Raw genomic sequence first — 24,124 nt, forward strand, 5'->3', positions numbered from 1 at the left:
GATACTTTTTATAGGTGCTTAGTTCAATATATTTAAACATTAAAATAGATTGCATTAATTCTATTTTTATGAAGTTAAATTATCATATTTACATAATTTAAAATTAAATTTTTAAAAATAGAATTAAACAAACTTGTTTTGATTTTTAAATATATTGACCTTATAGGCCAAAAAAACATTAACTCTAGAAATTTGCTTGGGTATTAAAATAAATAATTTTCTGTTTTTATTATAAAGTAATTTCTTTAAATTTTTAAATATTCTAATATATTTATAAAAATTTTTAAACAATGTAATTATGTGCAAAGTATTAGTTATAACTGATTTCGTGTGTATTTAACGACTTAATATATATTTTTAAATATATATTAAGTCAAGTTATTCAACTTTTAGAGTATATATTATTAATCCTCATTTAGTTTAACATTATTACATGTAATGGTATGTAAAAAAAATTCAAATTATTATATTTGTTTTAAATACTATATTAATAATTGTATTATCGTAGAAAAATTAATTAAATTCAAATATAGAGTTTTTGTGTTTAATTAGTTTTCTATTTATAATGGTGTGATAATATTTATAGTTATAATCAAATAAACTTTTACTAGATTCGAAATGGTAATACACTGGAAAATTTTTAGCGAATTTTTTGAAAAGCTTTTAAAAGTTTCATAATAGAAACACTAAACTAGCTTTTGTATTATAATCTAATATTTTGTGTTATTTCTTATATCTCTTAAATTAATTTTAAAATAGCTATTTTTGTATAACTATATATATGAAAATATGTTATATAGGAAAACATCAAACTTTATAAATTATTGTATATGTAACACTAATATTAATGTTAAAAAAAATTAATATTAAAATTAATATATATATTAATATATATATATATTAATGTATATATATTAGTATATATATATATATATTGAATTTTATATATGTGTATTTAAAAATAATTAATAGTACATGACATGTATGCAATAAATTTTAAAATTTAACAATAAAGTTGTTATTGTTGTTGTTAATTTCATTATTTTATTTTATAAAATTAATTCAACACTGATTTATATAAAATATATTATAAATTAATAATTTTCAAATGTAGCATTATCAGTTTTCTTTTGATATATATATATATATATATATATATATTGTTCTAAAGATGATTATAAAGATGATTATAAGATTTGTAATAATTGAATCACGCAGTATAATATATTTGAATAAAAAAAAATTCTGATGAGATATGCTTTGTAACTATATAGATTAAATTAATTTTCAAAAGTAATAATATTTATTCGAAGAACATAATATTTTATAAATTTTTATGTAGTATGTGTAAAATTTATATTTTATTAATCAGCATCTTAATATTCCTTATAACTGCTTATAGTTTCCTATTTATAATCTCAAAAATTGTTCTTGCGATTTTTGTTTTATATACACCAATTAAAATTTTTTATTAATATTGAAGTAGAAGGTTCCAAGTGGTTACCAAAAATGTGTATTATATATTATCTAAATACACAAATTTTTTTTTTTTTTTGAGAAGTAAATTTTAAAATATTTATTATCGTAATTACATTGTTTTGTTTTGTTAATATTTATAGCATCTTTGTATTATGATTCATAATATTATAATTTCTAAATAAATGCATAATTTTTTATAATATTGCATTGCGTAAAAAGCACAAATTAATAGCTTATAAAGAAATTTATTATTTTTTAAATTGATGTCTGGTACCTGTAATAATAATATAGAAAATAAATTATAAAAAATATGTTTTATGTAAAAAGAAATAAATGATATTTTATAAAAATTAATGCAGCATTAAACAAATGGATTAAAGCAAAAATTTGTTTAGTAAAATAAAATGAAGTAAATACATGTTTTAGTTAATAACTATCATAATAGTTAGTTTAAAAAGTAAATATTTTCTTACTTATTTTTATTTTAGTCTGTATAATTTTGCTCATCCTTTTTCTCATTTCTATTCTCATCTTTATCATCTTCTACGTCTGTGTCTTTATTATTACATTTTTCTGCGTTGAAATTTTTTTTTATTTCTAAATTTTGTTCTGTTCCGAAATTCGCTTCCATTTCGAAAATTTCTTCCCCTTCATTCCCGTCCTCAACCTCCCCTTCTTCATTTTCACATTCTTCTTCGTCGCTCTCGGAACCGTAGAGTCTATCAAAGGTCTCTAACAGAAGCAAAGCATTTTCTTCATCACATTCACACATTACGTAAATGAATATAATAGCATCATGGGGGAAACCGAACGTGGCGATTTTAGCAATTGCCATATAATCCTTCTCAGTAAGTAGTGTGTCAAAAAACTGAATGTTTTGGATTTCTGTCAATAGTTTATTCAATTCTCTGTCGTTCTGAACTATATCAAGTAAGTTTATCTTTTTATTTTTTGGTACTTTTGTAAAAATACTTTGCAGTAAATTTGGGCGTGTCTTGAGTATAAAGGTTAAGTTTACGAAAAACGGTTCATTGCGTAAGAAACTTAGCTTCATAAAGCCTTCCTCTGCTTTCTCTTTTGAAGTCATACCTTTGATAATCTTATTACGAAAAATTTTTCTTTCTTGTTCTGCATTTAAATCACTATCCTTTTCTAAGGATTTAAATATCTCACGCCAGTTTTTATTTGCTCCATCATAACTAGATGGTGTTATATTACCATGATAACTACAACTATAATTTCTTTTCTTTTTCCAGTCCATTTCGTATTCTTTATGCGCTGCATTATTTGTATTTTGAAATTCATCACCACCATGTTTTTTGCGCACAATTTTCTTTTTTATTGTCGTTGTAGCCAAATCAATTTTAGTTTCAATATGACCTCCCCAAGCACCCTCTTCCTCAGGTTCTCCACACCAGGCTTCAGCTTCAATTTCCTCGAGTGACATACTTTCATCTGGTTCAAATTCATTTTCCTTATTGTCATCATCAACAATATTAATTTCTATTCCCAACTGATCCGTAGCATAATTAAATTCGTCTTCAAGACTCCATTCAGCTGAAGCGTGTGCTTTTACTAAAGAAAATGCCTGATCATGTCTAGCTTTGTATTTGCTCCAAATTTCTGCACCATTACTATTACTTCCATGCCATTCCCTAGCGCAGTCCATAAACTCCTCGTTACGCCAAGATTTGCGTGAAGAGTGACCAGTACTTATATCTTCACTACTTATAGATCTATGCCATTGAGAACGATTATACACTGGATCGCTGAGTTGACGTGTTGGTATGGAAGTAAATGGACGAACTGTAGCTATAGGTGGAAAATGTTCAAGATATGTCTCATTATGTGATGTAGGTTGATTGCTTTGATCAAGAAGATATTCAACGGCACGATCCAGGCTTGTGAAACCCTTATTAAGAACATCTTTAATTTCATCTACACGTGTATAGTTCATAACTTCAAGCAATTTTGCTAGACATTCATCATATGTTGCAGTCGCCTCAGTATCAATATTATAGTCCATGTTTTCAAATCTTATAGGTCTATTTTCGCCAGCGTTGCTGCTAAGCATCTCAAGTGATGATGGAATAGTTTGAATATTGCTTGACGTTTTTTGTGAATAGTCTATGGCGCAGCTATGTAAACCAAGTAAAGAATTTGATAGATTGTTTGGCCTATCTACAGTAACCGCAAGAGGTGATACACGAATTGGTTTCCTCTTGAGTCTATTCTCTGACACAATATCACTTCTAAGTAACTCAAGTGGAGACAAAGGAGCTAAAACATGTTTATGCTTCAAACCAGTTCCTTTATTTTCATTATCATTCTGATTAGTTTTGATGACATTAGCGCTGAGTAAATTGTATTCCTCAATTAAGCTTTGTGTCATATACTCTTTAGAAGCGTTTTTTAATTCTTCACGTCGTTTTGCTTCAGAAGAAGTGCATGGTAAATCATCATCGTTAGTGGGAAGGGATTCAAATGACGTACAGCAGTACTGATGAATAGATAACTTCCCTTTAGCTTTTGATTTTGGCAGTAATACTAGCATTGAGTTTCCATCAATGCTGTAATATTTCAGTTTAATTGGATATTCTAAAATTTTTCCAATCAATAACAGATAGTAATTTTCGGGTTTACCCCCTATGCTTGTCGAATTGCAGAGATATTCAAGTAAATTGTACACTGTTTTATTTGAATCAAAATCTAATATGATTGGAGAGCGTTTTCTTGTTATAATCGTTAGGCGCATTTTTGCATAATGAACATAAATCTAAAAAAAGAAAAAATTGATAAGTTACATCACTTTAAAATTTTATGAATTAAATTTTTTTTGATATTTTCAATAACATTTACCTATCAAACATTATTTCTCGATTTTTATTTGCTGAACTAAAACTTAATATATATTATATAAAAGTCTATATCACATCCAGTTTATTTGGTTCAACTTGTGGAACTGATATGTCACTTAACCTGAGATCATTAAATAAATATTAACTTTTTAAAAAATTTATATTTTGACAAAAATTTTGATTTCATTTAATATTTCATGAAATAGTTTTTTCGTGTAGAACTTGGAATCATACCGTTTGCTGTAATATTTCAGTTTGCTTATGGCTTATTCTTTTACAAACCGCACGGATTTTGGCAAAAACTGACCTTATGATCTTCGATTTGGCTGAAATTTTTTTATGAGCCCCTTTCATAACCCGTATCTCGGGAAAAAATTTTGTGATTTTTTTCCTAGAAGATATGGACCCATGGGGTTTTGAGAATTGGCATAGTAGACACATGTTCAAATGGCTATATCTCAAGTTTTTTAAAAGGTAGAAACTTGAAATTTACAGCGTTTGAAAGATAATTGATTGAACTTTTATGAAATTGTTTAAACAATTAAAATTGTTAATATTTAAGTACTAATATTAACCGTTGAATTTCAAAAAAATTTTTCTCAAAACTAGTCTTTAAATTTTCAGTTTTTATATTTTATTAAGTTTTAGTTTTAAATTTTACTACGAAATAAAAATTTTCAGGAACCCATTATTTTTTGAAATGTTTTAATATTTTTTTTTCTCCCGCAAAACACATCAAGCACATGCGAACTGCATTTTCATTGAATGAATTTTCAAAGAATATACTACATATATTCTTATATAATATTTTTGATTTCGATTAATAATAAAATTCTACATAAAACCCAAAAATTTCAGGACAATATTGTAATTAGAAGTACTTTTAAAAATTTATTTATCCTTCACATCAAACCAAACACATACACACGATTTTTCAGTAAAAAAAAAAGGAATATGTTACACAAATTTTTTTTTTGTTTTTTATTCAAATTAATATATAAATTCTACTTAAAAAATAAATAATTCCAGTGTGATATTCCTTTTAGAAGTAATTAAAAAAAATTAATTAATCAGGTGTCCTTTGCGTTACTCATACGCACCATAGTACCATAAAATCAATTTTCGAAGGAAAACTACACAAAAATGTTTACTTTTTATTTTTAAAATAAATGTATACATAAAATATTAACATTTTAAATTAGTTCCGCATTATTTCTGTTTTTAAATTATAAATTTTAACATAATTAAACCGTTTAATAAACTTTTTTCTTATATAGATGAATTAAATAGTTAATTAGTTTCGTACTAGCCGATCTATGTTACCTGGAAAACTGCAGCACATCACACCTACCTTTTTCGGTGAAGTGTTATTTTGCTACAGTTGGAAAAATACTCTGCACAGGTAAGAAATGTTATAGGAAAGAAACTGTAAGGAGCTAAAAACAAAATATTTTTTTTATGGTTTTTACATTGATTTTATTAATTCTCATTTCATTATTGATACATAATCGGTAATGTCTGAAGAAGAAAATATTTTTGCCATTATTACTTTTTTGGAATTTGGGGTAAGGCAGTTAAGCCTTCGCATGGTCCTTTGCCGTGTGACGTTGGAAAAAAGCGCCATTCTGCTTCCAAACCAAAGTCCGCTTTGTGATGAGTTAAATTTATAAAATTTTTTTTATTTTTATATTGTGAACCCGATCCATCGGAAAAATAAATAATTTTTTTAATATTCAAATGTACAGATGTACATCAGTTGTGTTGTGATGTAAACAGTCAGATATGCAGACAAAATTTTTTATTTCTAGTTTTTGATTTTCATCACGGTGGTATATTGCAAACGGATGAATTTTTGCCTGATTATTATTCCAGTGAATACCTTGAACAGAGTTTTGAACAACAAAAGCATGATTTTCGGAAAAATCACGCAAAACTATGCATTCAGTTTTTGTTAAGTTGCTTTTCTTATCATTTAAAAAGTCTGCCTGTTTTTTAACGATAAAAGAATGCAACAGCAATTTGTCTAAACCATCTGTTAAGGATTGCAAATATTAGTCTTTTTGTGATGTCAACGTTTTTAATGTACTTCTCTCTTCACGAACCCATTGTTTGTATGTAACGGTGTCAATCATGTTGTCATCAAATATCTCCAGAAGTTGTTCATTGATATTTTCAGTTCCAGGACATTTGGCGCAGGAACTGAGAAAACATTCTGTGCGTGAAGTATTGCAAATCATGAGCTGTAGGCAATCTTTATAGTTATTTATCGGCTTTTTACTGCATGCAGTCAGTGCTTTTATATTCACTCCATCTGCCATTAATCGTATTAATTTTTTTTCTCCAGATTTCTTTTAGTCGCAGGCATTCGCAACATATGCAGAATATAATCTGAAACTTGCCTTACTTTGGCCTTTTTTGGATGCATTTTTAACTTCAGCGGATTGAAACATTTCAAGTCTTTCAATTGACGTAGATTCATATTATTTTTTCCAACTTTTGCCATTATTTAAATGTTCTTATTTGTTTGTTCGCTTTCAAAACAGAAACTGAGAACTTGTCATACTTACCTAACAATTTATACCTAATTTGATTCCAGTATATTTATAAGATAGAAGTATCTAAACTCTCCATATCGATTTATTTACAGTTTTTTTCCTATAACATTTTTTTCCTGTGCAGAGTATTTTTCTAACTTTAGCAAAAAAACACTGCACCGAGAAAGATAGTTGTGATTATGTGCTGCAGTTTTCTAGGTAACATAGATCGGCTTGTATGAAACTAATTAACTTTTTAATTCACCTATATAAGAAAAAGGTTTATTAAACGGTTTAATTATGTTAAAATTCATAATTTAAAAACAGATATAATGCGGAACTAATTTAAAATGTTATGTTTTATGTATACATTTATTTTAAAAATAAAAAGTAAACATTTTTGTATAGTTTTTCTTCGAAAATTGATTTTATGGTACTATGGTGCGTATGAGTAACGTGAAGGAGACCTGATTAATTAATTTTTTTTAATTACTTCTAAAATGAATATCACAGTGGAAATATTTATTTTTGAAGTTGAATTTATATATTAATTTGAATTAAAAATAAAAAAAAAAAATTGTGTGACATATTCATTTTTTTTTTTTACTGAAAAATCGTGTGTATGTGTTTGGTTTGATATGAAGGATAAATAAATTTTTAAAAGTACTTCTAATCACAATATCGTCCTGAAATTTTTGTATTTTATGTAGAATTTTATTATTAATCGAAATCAAAAATATTATATAAGAATATATGTAGTATATTCTTTGAAAATACATTCAATGAAAATGTAGTACGCATGCGCTTGATGTGTTTTGCGGGAGAAAAATAAATATTAAAACATTTCAAAAAATAATGGGTTCCTGAAAATTTTTATTTCTTAGTAAAATTTAAAACTGAATCTAAATAAAATATAAAATCTGAAAATTTAAAGACTAGTTTTGAGAAAAATTTTTTTTTAAATTTAACTAAAATTTAATACTAAATTTATTAGTACTTAAATATTAACAATTTTAATTGTTTAAACAATTTCATAAAAGTTCAATCAATTATCTTTGAAACGTTGTAAATTTCAAGTTTCTACCTTTTATAGAACTTGAGATATAGCCATTTGAACATGTGTCTACTATACCAATTCTCAAAACCCCATGGGTCCATATCTCCTAGGAAAAGAATCACAAAATTTTTTCCCGAAATACGGGTTATGAAAGGAGCTCATAAAAAAAATTTCAGCCGAATCGGAGATTATGAGGTCAAAAAGGTGTCCGAGTTGTAAAAGAATGACCCTTATACAGTTCCAATAATTAAATCTACAATCAATAATTAATTATAAAAATATAAACCAATTAATACTATCAGACATTAATATTCTGTATATTAAATATTGGTAAACGAACTGTTCTACTTTGGTGTGGAAGAAAATATGTTAGAAATTAAACTCAAATGCAAATGCCGCAGTTGGTGTAATTTAATTACCTTTAAAATGGTATATTATATACAAGAACAATGGATATGAGATTTACTTTTTAATCTTTCTCACAATTTTTTAAAAGTAGATTATTTTTACTTTCCACACATATTGTGATCCGTTATTGATACTACAATGAGAATAATGGCTCTATGATATTTAAGAGATCCCTAACGTTCAATTAAGGGAGAATAGATTGAGTGTATTTATCTACAAATAATTAACTACTTAAATTGGGAAAATTACAATCAGTAAACGAAAATGAGCAGTACAGTATCGTAGTGTACTGTTCATGTCCACAACACATCAAACATTTTTTAATGTTTGTTAAAAATTTAATTTTTAATGTTACAAACAGTACACTAATAATGAAAGTGACATATGCGATACACTAAAATAGTGTACTGTTTCCGAAATCTCATGTCAAATTTTCAATGCTTGCGTTGTGTTCTTTTCATGAAGATGGTAAACTATTTAGCAATATTTACACGAAGGTAGTCACCTTTGGTAGTGATCATTTCCCGAAGGTACTCACCTTTGTTAGTGATCATTTTCCGAAGGTAGTCTGTTTTATTGTTTATCGAACACAACATTTTGTGCATTGTTGCTGTTTCGTTTTTGTTCATGATGTTTTTTGTTCACAGCGTAAAGTTCGTATAGTGTTTTTTAATAAAAACACACTATGCTTTGTACTTCACAGTTTATATGCGTTCACTAATTAGGATAGTTTCTAGATAATTTGCATGTTACTAGTCTAGGTCGCTGTGTATTGAGTATATTACGAAGTACTTTCGTTTAGAAGAAAGTATTTCATTTTAATATGACAAAGCGAAAATCTGAGAATCGGTTTAGTTAAATGATGGTTCAAATCTTAACTGTCAGGAGATAATAACTTCATTCAGAAAGAAGTATTTCGTTTTAATATGACAATACTATTCCATATAAATAATTATTCATTGAGAAAATACCTTAAAAACTTTGGTCCTTCTCACATTAGCGGTAGCTTGACGATTGAGATCAGTTTCTGATAGATAATGGTGGGAGAAGAATTTTCTGGAGAGCTCAAAAGTTTTCATGCATTCGCTACGTATTCATATTATTGGATTGTGTGAATATCATTTGCTCCATTTTTATATAACACGCTCTTGTATTGAATATAACTCACTGGTATTAAATAATTAACTTCATTATAAAAAAATTAAAGCGATTGACACAATAAATAGCTTGGTGCATCGAGTTAAAAAACTATAGCTGCAACATTAGTTTTTGTTTGAAAAATAATAGAGTATAATAATTTTACTCAATAAATTGCAGAATAACATTATCTTCGCAAATAAAAAGTTTTTTTTTCAAATTTTGAAATTGATTTAAAAAAAAAAAAATAAAATCTACATAAAATTTCAAAGCATATCGCGTGTTGAGTAAATATTTCATTCATAAACTCAAAAATCAAATTGAAATTTTGTGTTGTGAAAACGTTTCAATAAAAATAAAATTAAATTACTTGAAATAATCAGCATTGAATGCCACTGTTCACAGTAACGTTCTGCAATCAAATGTTTAAGAAGCTTTGAAAAGGCAATAATTGCTTAGTTTGCACTACAAGTTTTCTATGTTCAAATAAAACAATCTGCTTACACCAGAAAAATTTTTTTAATTCCTAATGATTTTAATGATTCTTTTAATTCCTGATGATTTTAATGGTTTTGTGAATAAAAATTTTATGCTTAATTTTTCCATATACGCAATAGAATGACTTACAAATTGCAGTTCAAAATATAGAGCGTTTTGATATTGTTCATTTTGGAATCAATTATCCCTATATGAACCTAAAGCTACAAAATGCAACTTATGCTTTTTCGAAAAAATTCTTTTACAGATAAAGAGAAACCATTTTGTGAACTTAGAAGAGATACATAAACTTTGCACGGACATCCAGAAAGACTGCCAATTCAACCACAATAACTACGTTAAATTTTCGTCAAAATATCATGAAGTTTTGACAATACAGCAGTGAAGGTAATTACTGTTTACTTAGATGACCTGCCTACTTTGGAACACAACATGCATAAGATCAGAACATTTAATGTGTATATTGCTCTTCTTGAGATCAAGACTATCCGCTCGTTCAAATTCACCTCGTTCAATTTGAATTATATGTGCAAAATAAAAGCAATTAATATGATTAATTAATGAGAAATATCGTGAACAGTATGTCTTCATCTAATGAGATGCTCAGTAAGAATCAAAAAAAAACATTTAACAAATATGATGCATTTGCAATTGCTTTCATTTTTTGAACTCATAATATTTCACCAGAAGTTCAGATCATTGTTTGTTGAAATAATAATAATAAATTATATATACCACACAATTTCAAATGGTTAATGCCTAACATATTTTCGATGTAGTGAATATATTACTCATTCGCAACATCCACCTCTGCTTATATTGCCTTACATTGAATGCGTTGTAGTACAATTTGTGGCGCTATCTTTTATCAACGCCAGATTTGACGCCATTCAATTAAATTTATATATGAGCACTCATGCAAATTTTTACAAATATCTTACGAGCTCTGGTCTGGTGCTAGAAAATTGTGTGGGTTAAAAGGGATTTGTTTACTCCAACATGCTCGTTATTAAATTTCTTTTTTCTTAGATTTGGATGGTGCCTTCATAAACGAAAATATTGTACGAATATATCATCTGATCTTGATATTATTCATAGCCAATCAGAGTTGAAAGAAACAAAGTGAAATCAACACATTTTGCCTATCATTCACACTTAGTATTAAATTAAAGAAATTAAAATATATTAAACTGATAAATTCTAAAATCAATGTTGTTTTTATAATCAAACAAAAAAAAATAAATCATTAATTAAATTAAAGTAATTTTTGACGTCAATAGAATTAATTTTTATTTCTGTTTTTTGTGTGTATTTATATATTTTAACACGTCATGTTTAGCGATTATCAGTGAAAAAATAATTCAAAATAATTATTAAACGCTGATTTACACAAAAAAAAAATACAAAAAATAGGTCAATAAATTGTTTGTAAATTTACAACACGAAGGTGTGGCTAGACAATAAATTTGATATGTCTTACGAGCTCTGTGTTTTGAATTAGTCATTTTTCATATATAGATATTTTTATAATTAAGTGGTTTTATGTGGATTTTTAAGATAGCCATAAACTTTTTTCTGTAATTAACTCTAATTGCTAGACCTCAATTTTATTTTGTTGTCCTAAGCTTCTGCCAAATATAATATAATATATTATACTTATGTTTATAACTATGCGATCAGTGCCGTACTAATACTTCCTTATCTATGTAATCTTTAAGAGGGCAATCTAACAAAGCACGCAAAGATTCTGGATGATGTTTGGAATTCTCCAAACCTTAAGGAATTTAATAAGATTTAAGACTAGCTTTCTCTAAAGAATTCGAAGTGGTCATCAGTGACCGATCAACTAGGAGGAATTACGAAATTATCTTAAAATAGAGCTCACACTTATGGTATACTGATGGGTTCAAAATGGAAGATTGCAGTGCAGCAGCAGAAAGTGTAAAACCGAAATTCCGCAAAACAATTGCAATGAAAAAACCGCTTCCATTTTTCAGGCAGAGACCCATGGTTTAGAGCTATGTGCGAGAGAGTGCCTACGCAGGGGCACTCGAAGTACCAAAATATGCATTCTTCCGGACAGCGAAACAGCTCTGGATGAGTATTAATAGATAATTGAAGACTTAAGTTATTTTGGTCAGCCTTCCTTAAGAATAAGAGAAGGTACGTGATACAATCTTTCTTGGATTTAGTTGTACGATATTAGTAAATATTTTTTACTTATATTTGTTCAGAATTTTCATTAAAGACATTAACAAAACTAATTACTCTTGACACATGATGCTACGAGTAAATATGAACGAAACACCTTTAGTAGAGCCGGAACCCATTTGCGGAATTAACAACAGCTTCAAAACAAGCCTAGTACGCGAAAGGAAGAAACAAAACCTAAATGTCTTCTGAAGATAAATATGAACAAATCAAGGATCACTATAATACACTTCATAATACAGTGTAAAAACCATGTCAAAAAAACTATGTGATAACAACTCCAATGATATTAAAAACTCAAAGACATTAATTTCTTGAATATTGAATATTCATTCGGCAGACTTAAGCGATCAATACTATTATTGATCCGAATTAATAAGTAAATCCAATATAAAGTGATACATTTTTAGTTGAATAATTTGTAAATTTTGTAAGATAATATTGCGCCTTCATTGTGACAAAATCGAAGACCAGAGAAGTGATGAGTGCCAATGAAAAACCAGTGAATTCAACAGATTCCTTATACGTTTTATTTTAATGTTCTCAAAACAAACTATGCACTTATATACTCCGAATATATAATGACTCGATTTAGCCAAATTAGTAGAAGGAGCCTTACAGGTAAATGCTCATTATAATATTGGGTCTAGTAGATGAAAACGAAAATATTGATACAATTTGAGTTAAGAATCTAGTATAAGGAGGCGAACATTATAATGATAATTTAAATCTAAAGAGTAAGGTTTACAGGGCACATAATTAATAAGTATGTGATTATCCAAAACAAATTATATTGCTTAAACCTAACTATTTAGATTGTAACAGAAGAATATCCTGGCTGAGGAAACTGGTGAACATTTTCGGAAAATAATTTAAAGACCCAATGTGTATTTCATAACTTAATATTATGATTCAATACTACTTTGTATTGCTCATACTACTATTATATATAGCATAGGATTGTGCGATTTCTCACTTCACTGTAACTGTTTTAAAACTTAAAAAAATTTGAAAATATAAATTCCGATTCAGGAGGTTTGATGAAATCTGTTTTCATAAGAAGGAGCATTTTTGAGCATTTATTAATATGAATTTTATAGTTCATCGATATCAAAATTAATTCAATTTTTTGTTTAGAAATTATGATTCTTCGTATTATTCTGTATTATTATTTACTTTTCTTAACAAAGTTCAATTTAAATTTAAGTCACTGATCTGTTATCCAAGGCAAAATTGCTTTGGACGTCAATCGTACTCGCATATTGAGATTCCAAAGAAATCAATCAAATTTTTTTTTTCTATTTCGTCTTCATGTTTCTCTCATTTTTAAATTTATTCAATCGACAAAAAGAATTTGCTTTTGAGCTCAAATTAGAGATACTATTTCAAATTTATATATACATTAAAATTAAAACAAAAAATGTAAATTATACTTAAATAAAACACTAAATTAAAATGAAATAGGAATGAAGTTTAAAATCAAAACATCAGCAAGATGCGATTTTAGTCTTTGACGTCAATTGTTGACATTTGCGTTCGTTCAATTGTTTTCATCATGGGAAACTTACGAAATGGTAACAAAGAAAATGTATTTCATAAAAATCAGCTCAGTAAGTTTAAAAAAAATAAATATATATAAATATGATATTTTTATTTTACTCGAAATCAGCAATATTTCATTATAAACTTGGCAATGAGCGTGCCTTTATTTCATTTCACAATGTTTAGCTTTCGTCAGCAAAAGTAAAAACTGCCTGAAAATCCCTTAATATGAGACTTCTAGAACTCATGTTTGCTTGACGTAGGTTATGATAGCATATTTTTAATATAAATAATAAAAATATACTACATTTATAGAGTAGTTATAATAACAGATCCAATAACTTTGAAAAATTTTGGTAGTACCCAATAATTTGAAAAAATCTACTGTAAATTTTGAGTTTTAAGAACTGTCGAAGATAAATACTATTCTTGCTACCAATTTTATATATAATACTATACTATTTTTATATAAATTAATAATTTTTAACTAACAAGAAAAATTACCAAGTACGTACACAGATTTCACGCGTAATCCATTGCCAGATAGTCTAACTTAATACCTTATGTAATGCAAAGTCGGTAACAGAAACAGTTCCCCTGTTTTCATTCTTACAATTTGTATTTACGAGATATACTTTATGCCCTAGGCGGTCTATCACAAATAAAGTCAATAAAATTAAGCGAAGGACTTAAAAATATTGATATATAAGCATTCGTAATACCAACATCGAAGCTACTTTTTATCTGTTAAGTATTTATTTATATATAATAATGTTTGTTGATACTAAAACTAGTTAGAAGAGAACTAACGAGTTAATCCGCTCTGATGTCATCACATATATTTACTAATATACCATATTTTTAAAATCTTTACTTCAAGTTAAATGACCACTATAAGGTCATATGGCTTCTTTCGATTAAGTCACCGGAAAAGGCGGTATTGAAAAATCTGTAAGATTTTTCGTTTACATGTTCTTGGAAACGATTAAAATGAGTTTTTGCTTTTTCTTTACTTTCCTCATATCTCGGTGATTATAGACATTGCAAACGTACAATAACATAAATGTTGTTTTGTATTGTTTTGGAGAATTCTATTTTCAAGTTGTTGGATTATATTGATATGGTTTTAGATAGCACAGCCCCAAATTTGTGTACCATAAGACAAAATTTCTTCAATCGATTCGCCATTAGACTAAAGTTTATTTTGGAAAGAGACTTAGTGTTTGGGGTTTACTGGCAAATTAAAATTATGTTTTGCCATTTATAAAGTTCACTTATTCGAATGAAACCGATAAACTGCAGATTCACAAAGAATTAATGAATATACTGAGATAGCCAGTAGATGTGTAGTTATGAAACTTATTCTACTGTAATAAAATATTTATCTTCTTACAATTTTAGCCATTCTACCAATCATAACAACTAACGTCCACTAATAACTTTTTGTCATAAAAAGAATAAAAATTCTACCAGGCAATGTAATTGTAGTGCGAATGAAAGATTGTAGTGCAGTTGAAATCTAGAAGATTATTTTGAAAACTGTCCAAGTTTTTTGGACTGTTCTATCTTGCTAGACCTTGTTCTAGATGTTAGACGTCATTGTGTTAACAGGTGGTCTCAATTATAGGACTTTTATGAACACATCATAAAGAAAAATATAATAAAAACAAAAACAAAACTAACAATAATACACAGCCCCTCCTCTTTTCTAATATATTTAAACCTTGTGATCATCAATTTTGTCGTCATATTAAGACTTGATTAAATTTATAATCAAAACAATTAACGTAAATTTTATTTATAGTAATCTAGAGATTATGTATTATTTAGTGAGGTTTTTTTTTAGTTTTCAAATTTGAATTAAAAAATGTTATGAAAGTCGTCAGATAATTTGCGAAATTATTAAAAGATGTGTACAGGCATGTTATGACATATAATATAATATTTGTCCTATGAAAAATATTATGAAGCCTACATATAACTTTAGTTATATTAATATATATCATATATAATTAATGTACATAAATGTGCAATACATAATAAATCAACTTACCAAATATTGAGTAGAAATAAGTTTAAATAGTTTTGTCGTCTTGAATTTTCAATATGCTCTTTGGCATATAATTTTAATCCTTTAATAAAAAAATATAAATACATAAAATTTTTTCAATTCTAAAAAAGTAATAGTTATTTACCAATATTGCAATACATATACTTCAGAATAAAGCACTCTTTCTCCTTATCTCAAATGCCTAAGGATGAAGACGTCTATTATTTACGGTTCTGTAGATTATTATTATCAACCACTTATCGTAACGAGGATCAGTTTAAATTTAATATGCATAAGTATGCTTTACTTTTGGCAGCTCATGTTTATAGTTGATTAAACTTTCACTTCCAGAACTAAAATTAAATTTCTTTAATCTTTTATAAATAAGAGCTAACCCGACAGTGTCCTTTGGAGGGTATTACCTTATCTGAAATTATTTTTGCTAAAAGAGAATATAGGTATTAAAATTTTTATATATATTATATAAAGAAACCATGTATTGCTATCTGCTTCCTCCTTAGATAACTGATGACAAAAATGTTTGATAAGTTTTTACAGTTAACACCTATAAATTAAAGAATAAAGGACTTTTTTATTATAAGTTATAAAATATTCGAAATTTGAAAATTTGTTTTAATTGATTTAACTTTATGCTTGTACATTGTTTAAAAATGTTTAGAATAGCCATTATTCGATACGAATAAATTTAATTTAGTTTCAAAATATTGACTTAATAAATTCAACCAATTTAATCCTACGATTTATAGATCAATTTTATTAATTAATTAATAATTAATAATTAGTTAATTATTATATTTTATTCCTTTCTTGTGACCAAAAATATTATATAATAATTTGTTTGAGGAGACTAATTGGTCAATTTAAATACCAATAAAAACGTAGAAGTATGTAGAAATAAAATAGATCAAACTCCTTAAATTTTGAACTCGTTGAACATAAATTGCCTTAGAAAAAGAAAAGAACGCCATGATTCCTTATTTATACGTAGGATTGATTAGACATGATAATCAGATTTATTTTCAATGGAACAAAAAGCCTTCAGATTCAGGAAGATTAATTAATTATAATTCGAATCATCCAAAACATGTTAGTCTAAACACGGAATCCAATTTTATTAGAATAGTTCTGGTACTAAGTGATAATGTATTCCATAGCAAACATACAAATATTGTGGATTATATTTTAAAAAACATAAATAAGATTAAATAAATAAATAAGATTAAGTAATTAAATAAGATCTCTAAAAACTTCTAAGAAATAATGACAAAAAGATACATAAATCAATTAACTATAATCATCTCATTAAATAATAAACTCCAATATATATGACATGACACATTATAAAATCATCCAGAAGGCAACAAACTCAATGGCTACATTATATAGCAACACTAAATGAAAAATAAATAATAAGTTAAAATCTAATGTAGTGTACAAGCTGGATTTTTAATGTGACGGGTATAACATAGGTAATAAAATATATGTAGGTACGACCAAGAATAGCCTTAAGACAAAAATGGCTGACATAAACACAGCATGAAAAATAAGTGTTGCTGGAGCGAACACAGCACAGTAATTCGTACCCGTTTTATAATTTAGTCTCTTGCTATTCGGAATGTTTAGTATTGAAGCTTAGTTTAGTTTAGTATCCATACTGGCCAAACGTTCCGATATTGCCTTATATTGTAGTGTTTTAAGTACGTAATAAAATTCTGATAAAAAATCCATATTATACTGTTTTAACTGTTTTAATAAACGCTTCGATTTCTTGTAATACGGTAGTCTTATAAGTACTTAATGAAATTTTGATCAGAAATTATTAAATATAAAAATTCAAATTCATAAATTACAACGATAACAATGATTTAATGATATACCTTAATTCATTTGACAACAATGTCTGATCAAAATTAGAGTCCTTATACCATTAATTGGTACGTATACGTTTCGAATTGCTAAGCGAATAAATTTCAAGTCACATAGATAGATAGATATTATCTAAACCCTATATATAAGGGATAGCATGTATTTCTGAATCGATATGTTCGGATTCATCTAACAATGTGCAAACATTTTAATCCATCTTTTTATATTCATTCCAATGCTGATATAATATCATATACATTGTTATTTTCTCTTTAATTGTTATGATTTCTGTTTTTAGTTTTTCTCCTTAAAATGATACGTGTTTGTTTATATTACTGCACTTTAATAAACATAAGGAACAAAGAGATTGCTGAGGCAATCGATTTAAAAAGTCATCCGACGATTCGAATTTCATTTTTTTTATCATAAAACTGTTTATGCTTTCAAGTAAATAGTTATATTTTTAAAACTTTATAGTTCTTTAACAAGAACACTTAAGTAAATATAGACGTTGCTGTTTATAATTGTTTTGGTTTTGTGTTTAAGGTGACCCATTAGAATGTATTATGGGTAATATCGGAACTATGGGTAAGAAATGTATTAGAACGTCTAAAAAAAATACGCAACTAATGATTAGAAATATGCCTATTTATTTCATGGCCAGCTATGATTGCTCAAACTTAAATGTTTTGTATATCATATTATGCTTTTATAAAATATACATACATACAATATGTTTATGTAATAAAGAACTTAAAGCAATTATTTCTTAAGAAATAATCATTTGTGTTCATGCAAATCTAGAAATTCCTAAAGTACCTTGTTTATGGTTGTGTACTACAGACTCAATAGTGTTCCTTATTATTGACATACTCTTCTAAAAAGCCATCTATTAAAAACTAAATCCCACCACTACTCAGAAAAATATTATAGAAATCCATAAGCGTACTAAAATCCACAAGAAGTACTACTATACAAACGAAAAAAAAGCTTAACATTACGCATGTTCGCAGATTTTTTGTATTATATATAAACTTACGTTATTACGTATTCCGTTAAAAAAAAATTTCTCTGGATTTTCCACAAGACAGCTTATTTGAATCAGTTTAGTACCTAATATATACAGCAGATATGTCTACTTAATTATATACCTTTGTTTCCGCATTCACCGTTGACGCAAATGTAAGTTAACACCCTTACCCTTAAGTCGCTTATTCTCAATTAGATTTCAACTTAAAAGACTTCAAAGTAAACGAATATATACGTTTATACGTACCATAAAATCTGCCAGCAGATGAGGATAAACGGAGTTCTACTTATACAAAATGACCAGGTTAAATACCGTGACTTTCAGAACTCTGTATGTAAAACACATTACTATAAATTCATATATCAAACCAATCTGGTTGCTCGGAATCGAACTATGGAACAGTAAAGGATAAAAGAATATTGACAAAATCCAGAAATTACAAAAAATGTCTTAAGATTAGTAACACCACGAACTTGCCTTTTTGAGACGTTCAAGTGTCAAATTTTTTTTGAGAGATTTCACACTAATTCTAACTGTAGTGGGTTTCGCTTATTTTCTTAACTAATAGTTTCAACTTAGAAATTTCTTTGCATATTTTAAAAGTAAATTATTTCTATGTATCGTAAAAATAAGCCATAATTTACACTCAAATACTTTTGTTAAGACTAATGACCATTTTTTAAACGAAAAATTGGAAACCAATATCAATTATAATTGATTTTATGAACATTTGTCAGTTGAAGCAATCAAATCAAAATTGCAGACAATTCAGCAAAATACCTTTTTTATATTTGAAATAGTTCACTTTATTGATGAATGATATTTTCTTCAATGCAAATTCTTATTTAAAATCACATTATATTAAAATAATAATAAAAATCCACTTTCAATTTTTCACAGTATGTTCTGTAGTACGGGCGAATGATTAAAATTAAACTCATTTTTTTATTTCCTTACAAAAATACTCATACCTTGGATCCTATTAGTACTCCAATCTAAGTCGAAGTGAGTAATGAGTCACTTTATTTTAATAGTAAAATAATTAATAAATAACATATTTCATCATCACACCATATTAACAAGAAATGATATACTGGTATGATTAGAATATTTTTAAAACTCATTCCGAGTTTTTAATCAATAGAAATTAAGAATTCCAAACAAAAATTATAGTTTTTTCATTCAATTGTTCACTTTCTTAATTTTTGATAGTTTTCTCACTATTTCCACTCCATTCTTTTTAAAATTGATTTTTTTGTCAAAAGATATAAAATTCTTAATGAGAAATGTATTATGATTATATAAAATTTATATAATCTTTTATATAAGAAATGTAACGAAATGTGATTTTCGCAATTAGGTTTCAACTTGTTATAAGTACTTGTTATAGTTTTTATATAAAGATTTAATTAGTTTCTTAAACTTTCTAAGAGGATAATAGTGTGATTATAATAAAAAATAGACACAAACACTAAAATTTTACATTATCACAATAATAAAAATAAAAATCAGTTTTAAATCCTTAAAGTTATAATATTCAACAGTAAGAATACTCATTCAAAACCTTTAACTTCTATCATATATCTCCGATAACTAATGTGGTTATTGAGCTATGTGTTATTATTAATGTTCTCATTAAATTCTTTTATTCACATTATATTATTTTGTTTTTATTATTTCACTTTATTGAAACACTTTTTATCGTCACAATAGTTTTAAAGTAAATGATATTGGTGGTCGCTACTGCAATTTAGATGGGTGCGAATATTTACTAAATTTAAAGTAATTGTAATTGTGAAAGAATTACTCACAAAACTCACTTAAACTTATGTAATAATATAACACGTGGGTTCGTATATATCCACAACACTATATATATAAAATGAATTATGTTCTCCTTGTAATTGAGTTTTTATTAAAACTGATACAATCTTCAGCTAAAATTACTCAATATATGCCAATTGAAGTACTAAAAGAATAACTTACAAAACTCACTCAAACTGTAGACTACTAAATATGCAATAATATATACAATACTTCATCCTCTCATTTTAGTTGAAGTTTTCTTAAACTACAAATTACTACGAACTTAAAACCTCTGACGACTTGGACCTTCTGCTTACAGCTATTATAGTTCTGAGCTTTAGCTTTAGCTAAATAACTCAATTTATACCAATTGTAATAATGAAAGAATTATTCATAAGTGGCACTCAAACTTATATAGTGTATATAATATAGACTCGTATATATTCAAATATTATCCAGATATACAAATACATACACATATACATATGCATATATGTACACACATATATATAATAGCAATAATATTTAATACTCTCATTGTAGCCGAATTCTTCTTAAACTACCACAATCGATAAAAAATAAACTGATTATTTTTTAAGATAAAATTACTTATAGTAATTCAACACTGCTGAATTCTTATTTTTATAGGTTACATTTATAAAATCACGGGAGTCGCGATTGCGTAACCGTTAAATAAATTTTTAGTAGTTTTCTCATCTACATATATATAGTTAATAAAGATATAACCATTTAAAAATATAGTACAAAAACACTCATAAGTCACATATTTGGTTTAGAAAGACACGTTGTTTTTACTTCGAATCAGGCACATGGTGAACCCACTCAAAATAAGCACTCAATTCTAGTACAATCAGTAAAGTAGCCAAGTCGTAATCCTTCGCCAACATGTGTTCACGTTTGCCATATAATATAGAAATCGATTTATTTGCTGCTCAATTTATTCAAATTAATTTAATTATTGCAACAGCAATTTAAAAACTTCAAAGGAAAAAACTCAATGTTCACTTTACTACTACTGGAATATAGTAGACTATATTTACAAAATATAAGAAATTTTACTCATAAAAGTTGGAGCGCTTTGTATACAGTTTTTAAGTAATTTCAAAAAACTGCACGTAAAAATACCTCAGTACTTTGAGTTCTCACTATTACCATAATTACCATATAGTAGACTATATTTACGATATGTAAAAAATTTCACTCATTAAGGCCATTGTTTAATAACATTGGTTCAAACACAGATTGTCAGTAATTTTAAAGCTACAAGTAAAATTGGCAACAAAAATTAAACTGAAACTGCTTATATTATTCCAATCAGTTTTATTATATCCTCAAATTCTCTCAACCATACAAATTAAGTAAGATAATTATAAAATGAGCTCTTCATATATTGATGACAAAAATGAGAATGTATTTATTAAAAAAAACATATATTGTACAAATAGATACATTTTTCTCATTTGTCTACTTCTATTATTAAAAAAAATGTTCATAAAGTATATTAAGTGATTTCGTGTTATATAATATGTAATAGGCTCGAAAAGGTTTTGAAAGGTTTTCCTTTGAAATAAAGAAATTCAAAGCCAATTATAGATCGCATTTTTATGCTGTTCTTATAAAAAAAATTGCAAGCTGAGATAACAAAGGCTTATCTAGGATAGGTAATTATAAAAACTATGTTAGTAGTAAAGTACTTACTTAATTCCGATTTCCATATTAATACTTTTCTTCACTTATTGTTGCTAGATAATTCATAAATAATTTCCATTACAGCTGTACTTTAATATTGCAATCTTTACTTTCACTCACTAATTCAAATATTTTTAGATATTAAAGTATTAAATATAATTTATTTACATTTTTCCTAAACATGAATTTAAATATTTTGAAATTTACATTCACAGATGATTGGTTAAAACTGATTTTAACAAAAACTATCTCCATCATCAGTCACTTAATATCTTTTATTCAATACAAACACAACACTAACCTTAAGATATTCACAAAAGTCACTCGCTTAGCACCTTGTCATTGACCAATCAGAACTCTGTATTGTTGAGACTATCTCTCCACTAATCAATATGAGAGATGCAACTATTTTTCTGCAAATAATCGAAATAGAAACACTTGGGAACAGCTTGATTAATTAGAAAATTTTTCCATCGGAAAGACATATCTTTTCCAGTAAATGCAGTGTACTGCATAAAAAAAGATCAAGCTTTTCGAATATCACTCAATTTATAAACTACACATGATTTTATCGTGCGAACGACTTGCTGACGCTCCTAAATACACGAATATTTTGAAAGCTCAAATAATTGAAAAGAGATAGATACATACATTGAAAACTTAATTATGTGAAGATTGAGATAATAAGATAAATACGCTCTTTCAGAGAAAAAACTCTCTATTTCTTAATTGAATCGTAAGTTCAAAAAAATTCAGATTTGCTCAAACTTCTTCAAAGAATATTTACAGGAAAATGACTGAATAAAAATGAATTTTATATATGAAAAATTTATAACAAGAGTTTAGCATATTTGCAAAAATGATCAATAATTTAAAAAAAAAAATTTTTATTTTAAAACCATGATCATTTCTAAACATATTTGAGTACAAAGACATATTCGACATCATATGAAAGGATATTTAGTGTACCAATAATCAGTAAGCGAATTGGGTTATGCGGAGGAATGTAATTAATTAGTAAATTAATTTTGTTACCAATAATTAGTAAACGAATTAAGTTATGTTGAAGAATACAATTAATTGTTTGTAAAAAGCTCGTTGACCAATATGACCAGTTGCTGCATTAGGAAATATAGATATGCTGTTATAATATTTCAATAAAACAAAAAATTTTAATAAATCCTTTTCTATATAAAGATTTTGAATATCTATATAATTTTTTATATGTAAAATTTTCCTGGACACAAAATTTTAATAAAAATTTAAAATTATTTTTTTTTAAATTAATTATGTTTCTTCTATTAAGATAAAATTTGATTTCCGACGTATTATTGAACTTCATCATCCATATATAATATAATTAAGTTTTAAAAAGAATTGCACTGGTTATTAAGTTAAAAATTAAATTATACTTACTTAAAATTTAGATACGAACTGCAAATGATTTTGTATTGAAATGTTATATATTAATTGCATTAATTAACTTTTATTTATATTAAATCATAAATATAAATATATGAAATGCATATTTCTCATTCAAAAATAATATTCTTCACACTTTTTTTATTAAATATTTAGATATAATTTTGTAGATATTAAAACTTTTTAAAGCTAAACTTTTTTCACAAATCTGAACTTAATTTCACTAAGAATTGAATATCACTGAAATCAGTCTAAACTGCAATCATTAGTTAAAGTAACTCATTAGTTTTCACTCAAAACTCTTCTTTTATAGCTGAAAATTGTTCCATACAAAGACGTGGACGTATTAGTGAAAACTATAAAATACTTATAATCAGTTGAGTCTCATTTGTATCAAATACAAATACATATCATAATATATACCGTTTGCAGATTAAAGATATTAATATATTCACATATGATTGTATATTGTATAGATGTCCTTTTCATACCTAT

At 26.6% G+C, this 24,124-nt stretch overlaps 1 protein-coding gene across 1 annotated transcript; it reads right to left on the bottom strand.

Annotated features, from left to right (window-relative positions):
• Positions 1 to 1,743: 1,743 nt before the first annotated feature.
• Positions 1,744 to 22,335, bottom strand: LOC119690127. Its single transcript, XM_038105119.1, has 6 exons — positions 22,217 to 22,335; positions 16,268 to 16,339; positions 15,920 to 16,127; positions 15,778 to 15,856; positions 1,953 to 4,255; positions 1,744 to 1,753 (listed from the first exon to the last, which is right to left on the bottom strand). Exon 5 carries the CDS (start codon positions 4,232 to 4,234, stop codon positions 1,964 to 1,966), a length of 2,271 nt encoding a protein of 756 aa, XP_037961047.1. The 5' UTR covers positions 4,235 to 4,255; positions 15,778 to 15,856; positions 15,920 to 16,127; positions 16,268 to 16,339; positions 22,217 to 22,335; the 3' UTR covers positions 1,744 to 1,753; positions 1,953 to 1,963.
• Positions 22,336 to 24,124: the final 1,789 nt, after the last annotated feature.

Source organism: Teleopsis dalmanni, chromosome X, assembly GCF_002237135.1.
Source record: "Teleopsis dalmanni isolate 2A chromosome X, ASM223713v2, whole genome shotgun sequence".
NCBI lineage: Eukaryota > Metazoa > Arthropoda > Insecta > Diptera > Diopsidae > Teleopsis > Teleopsis dalmanni.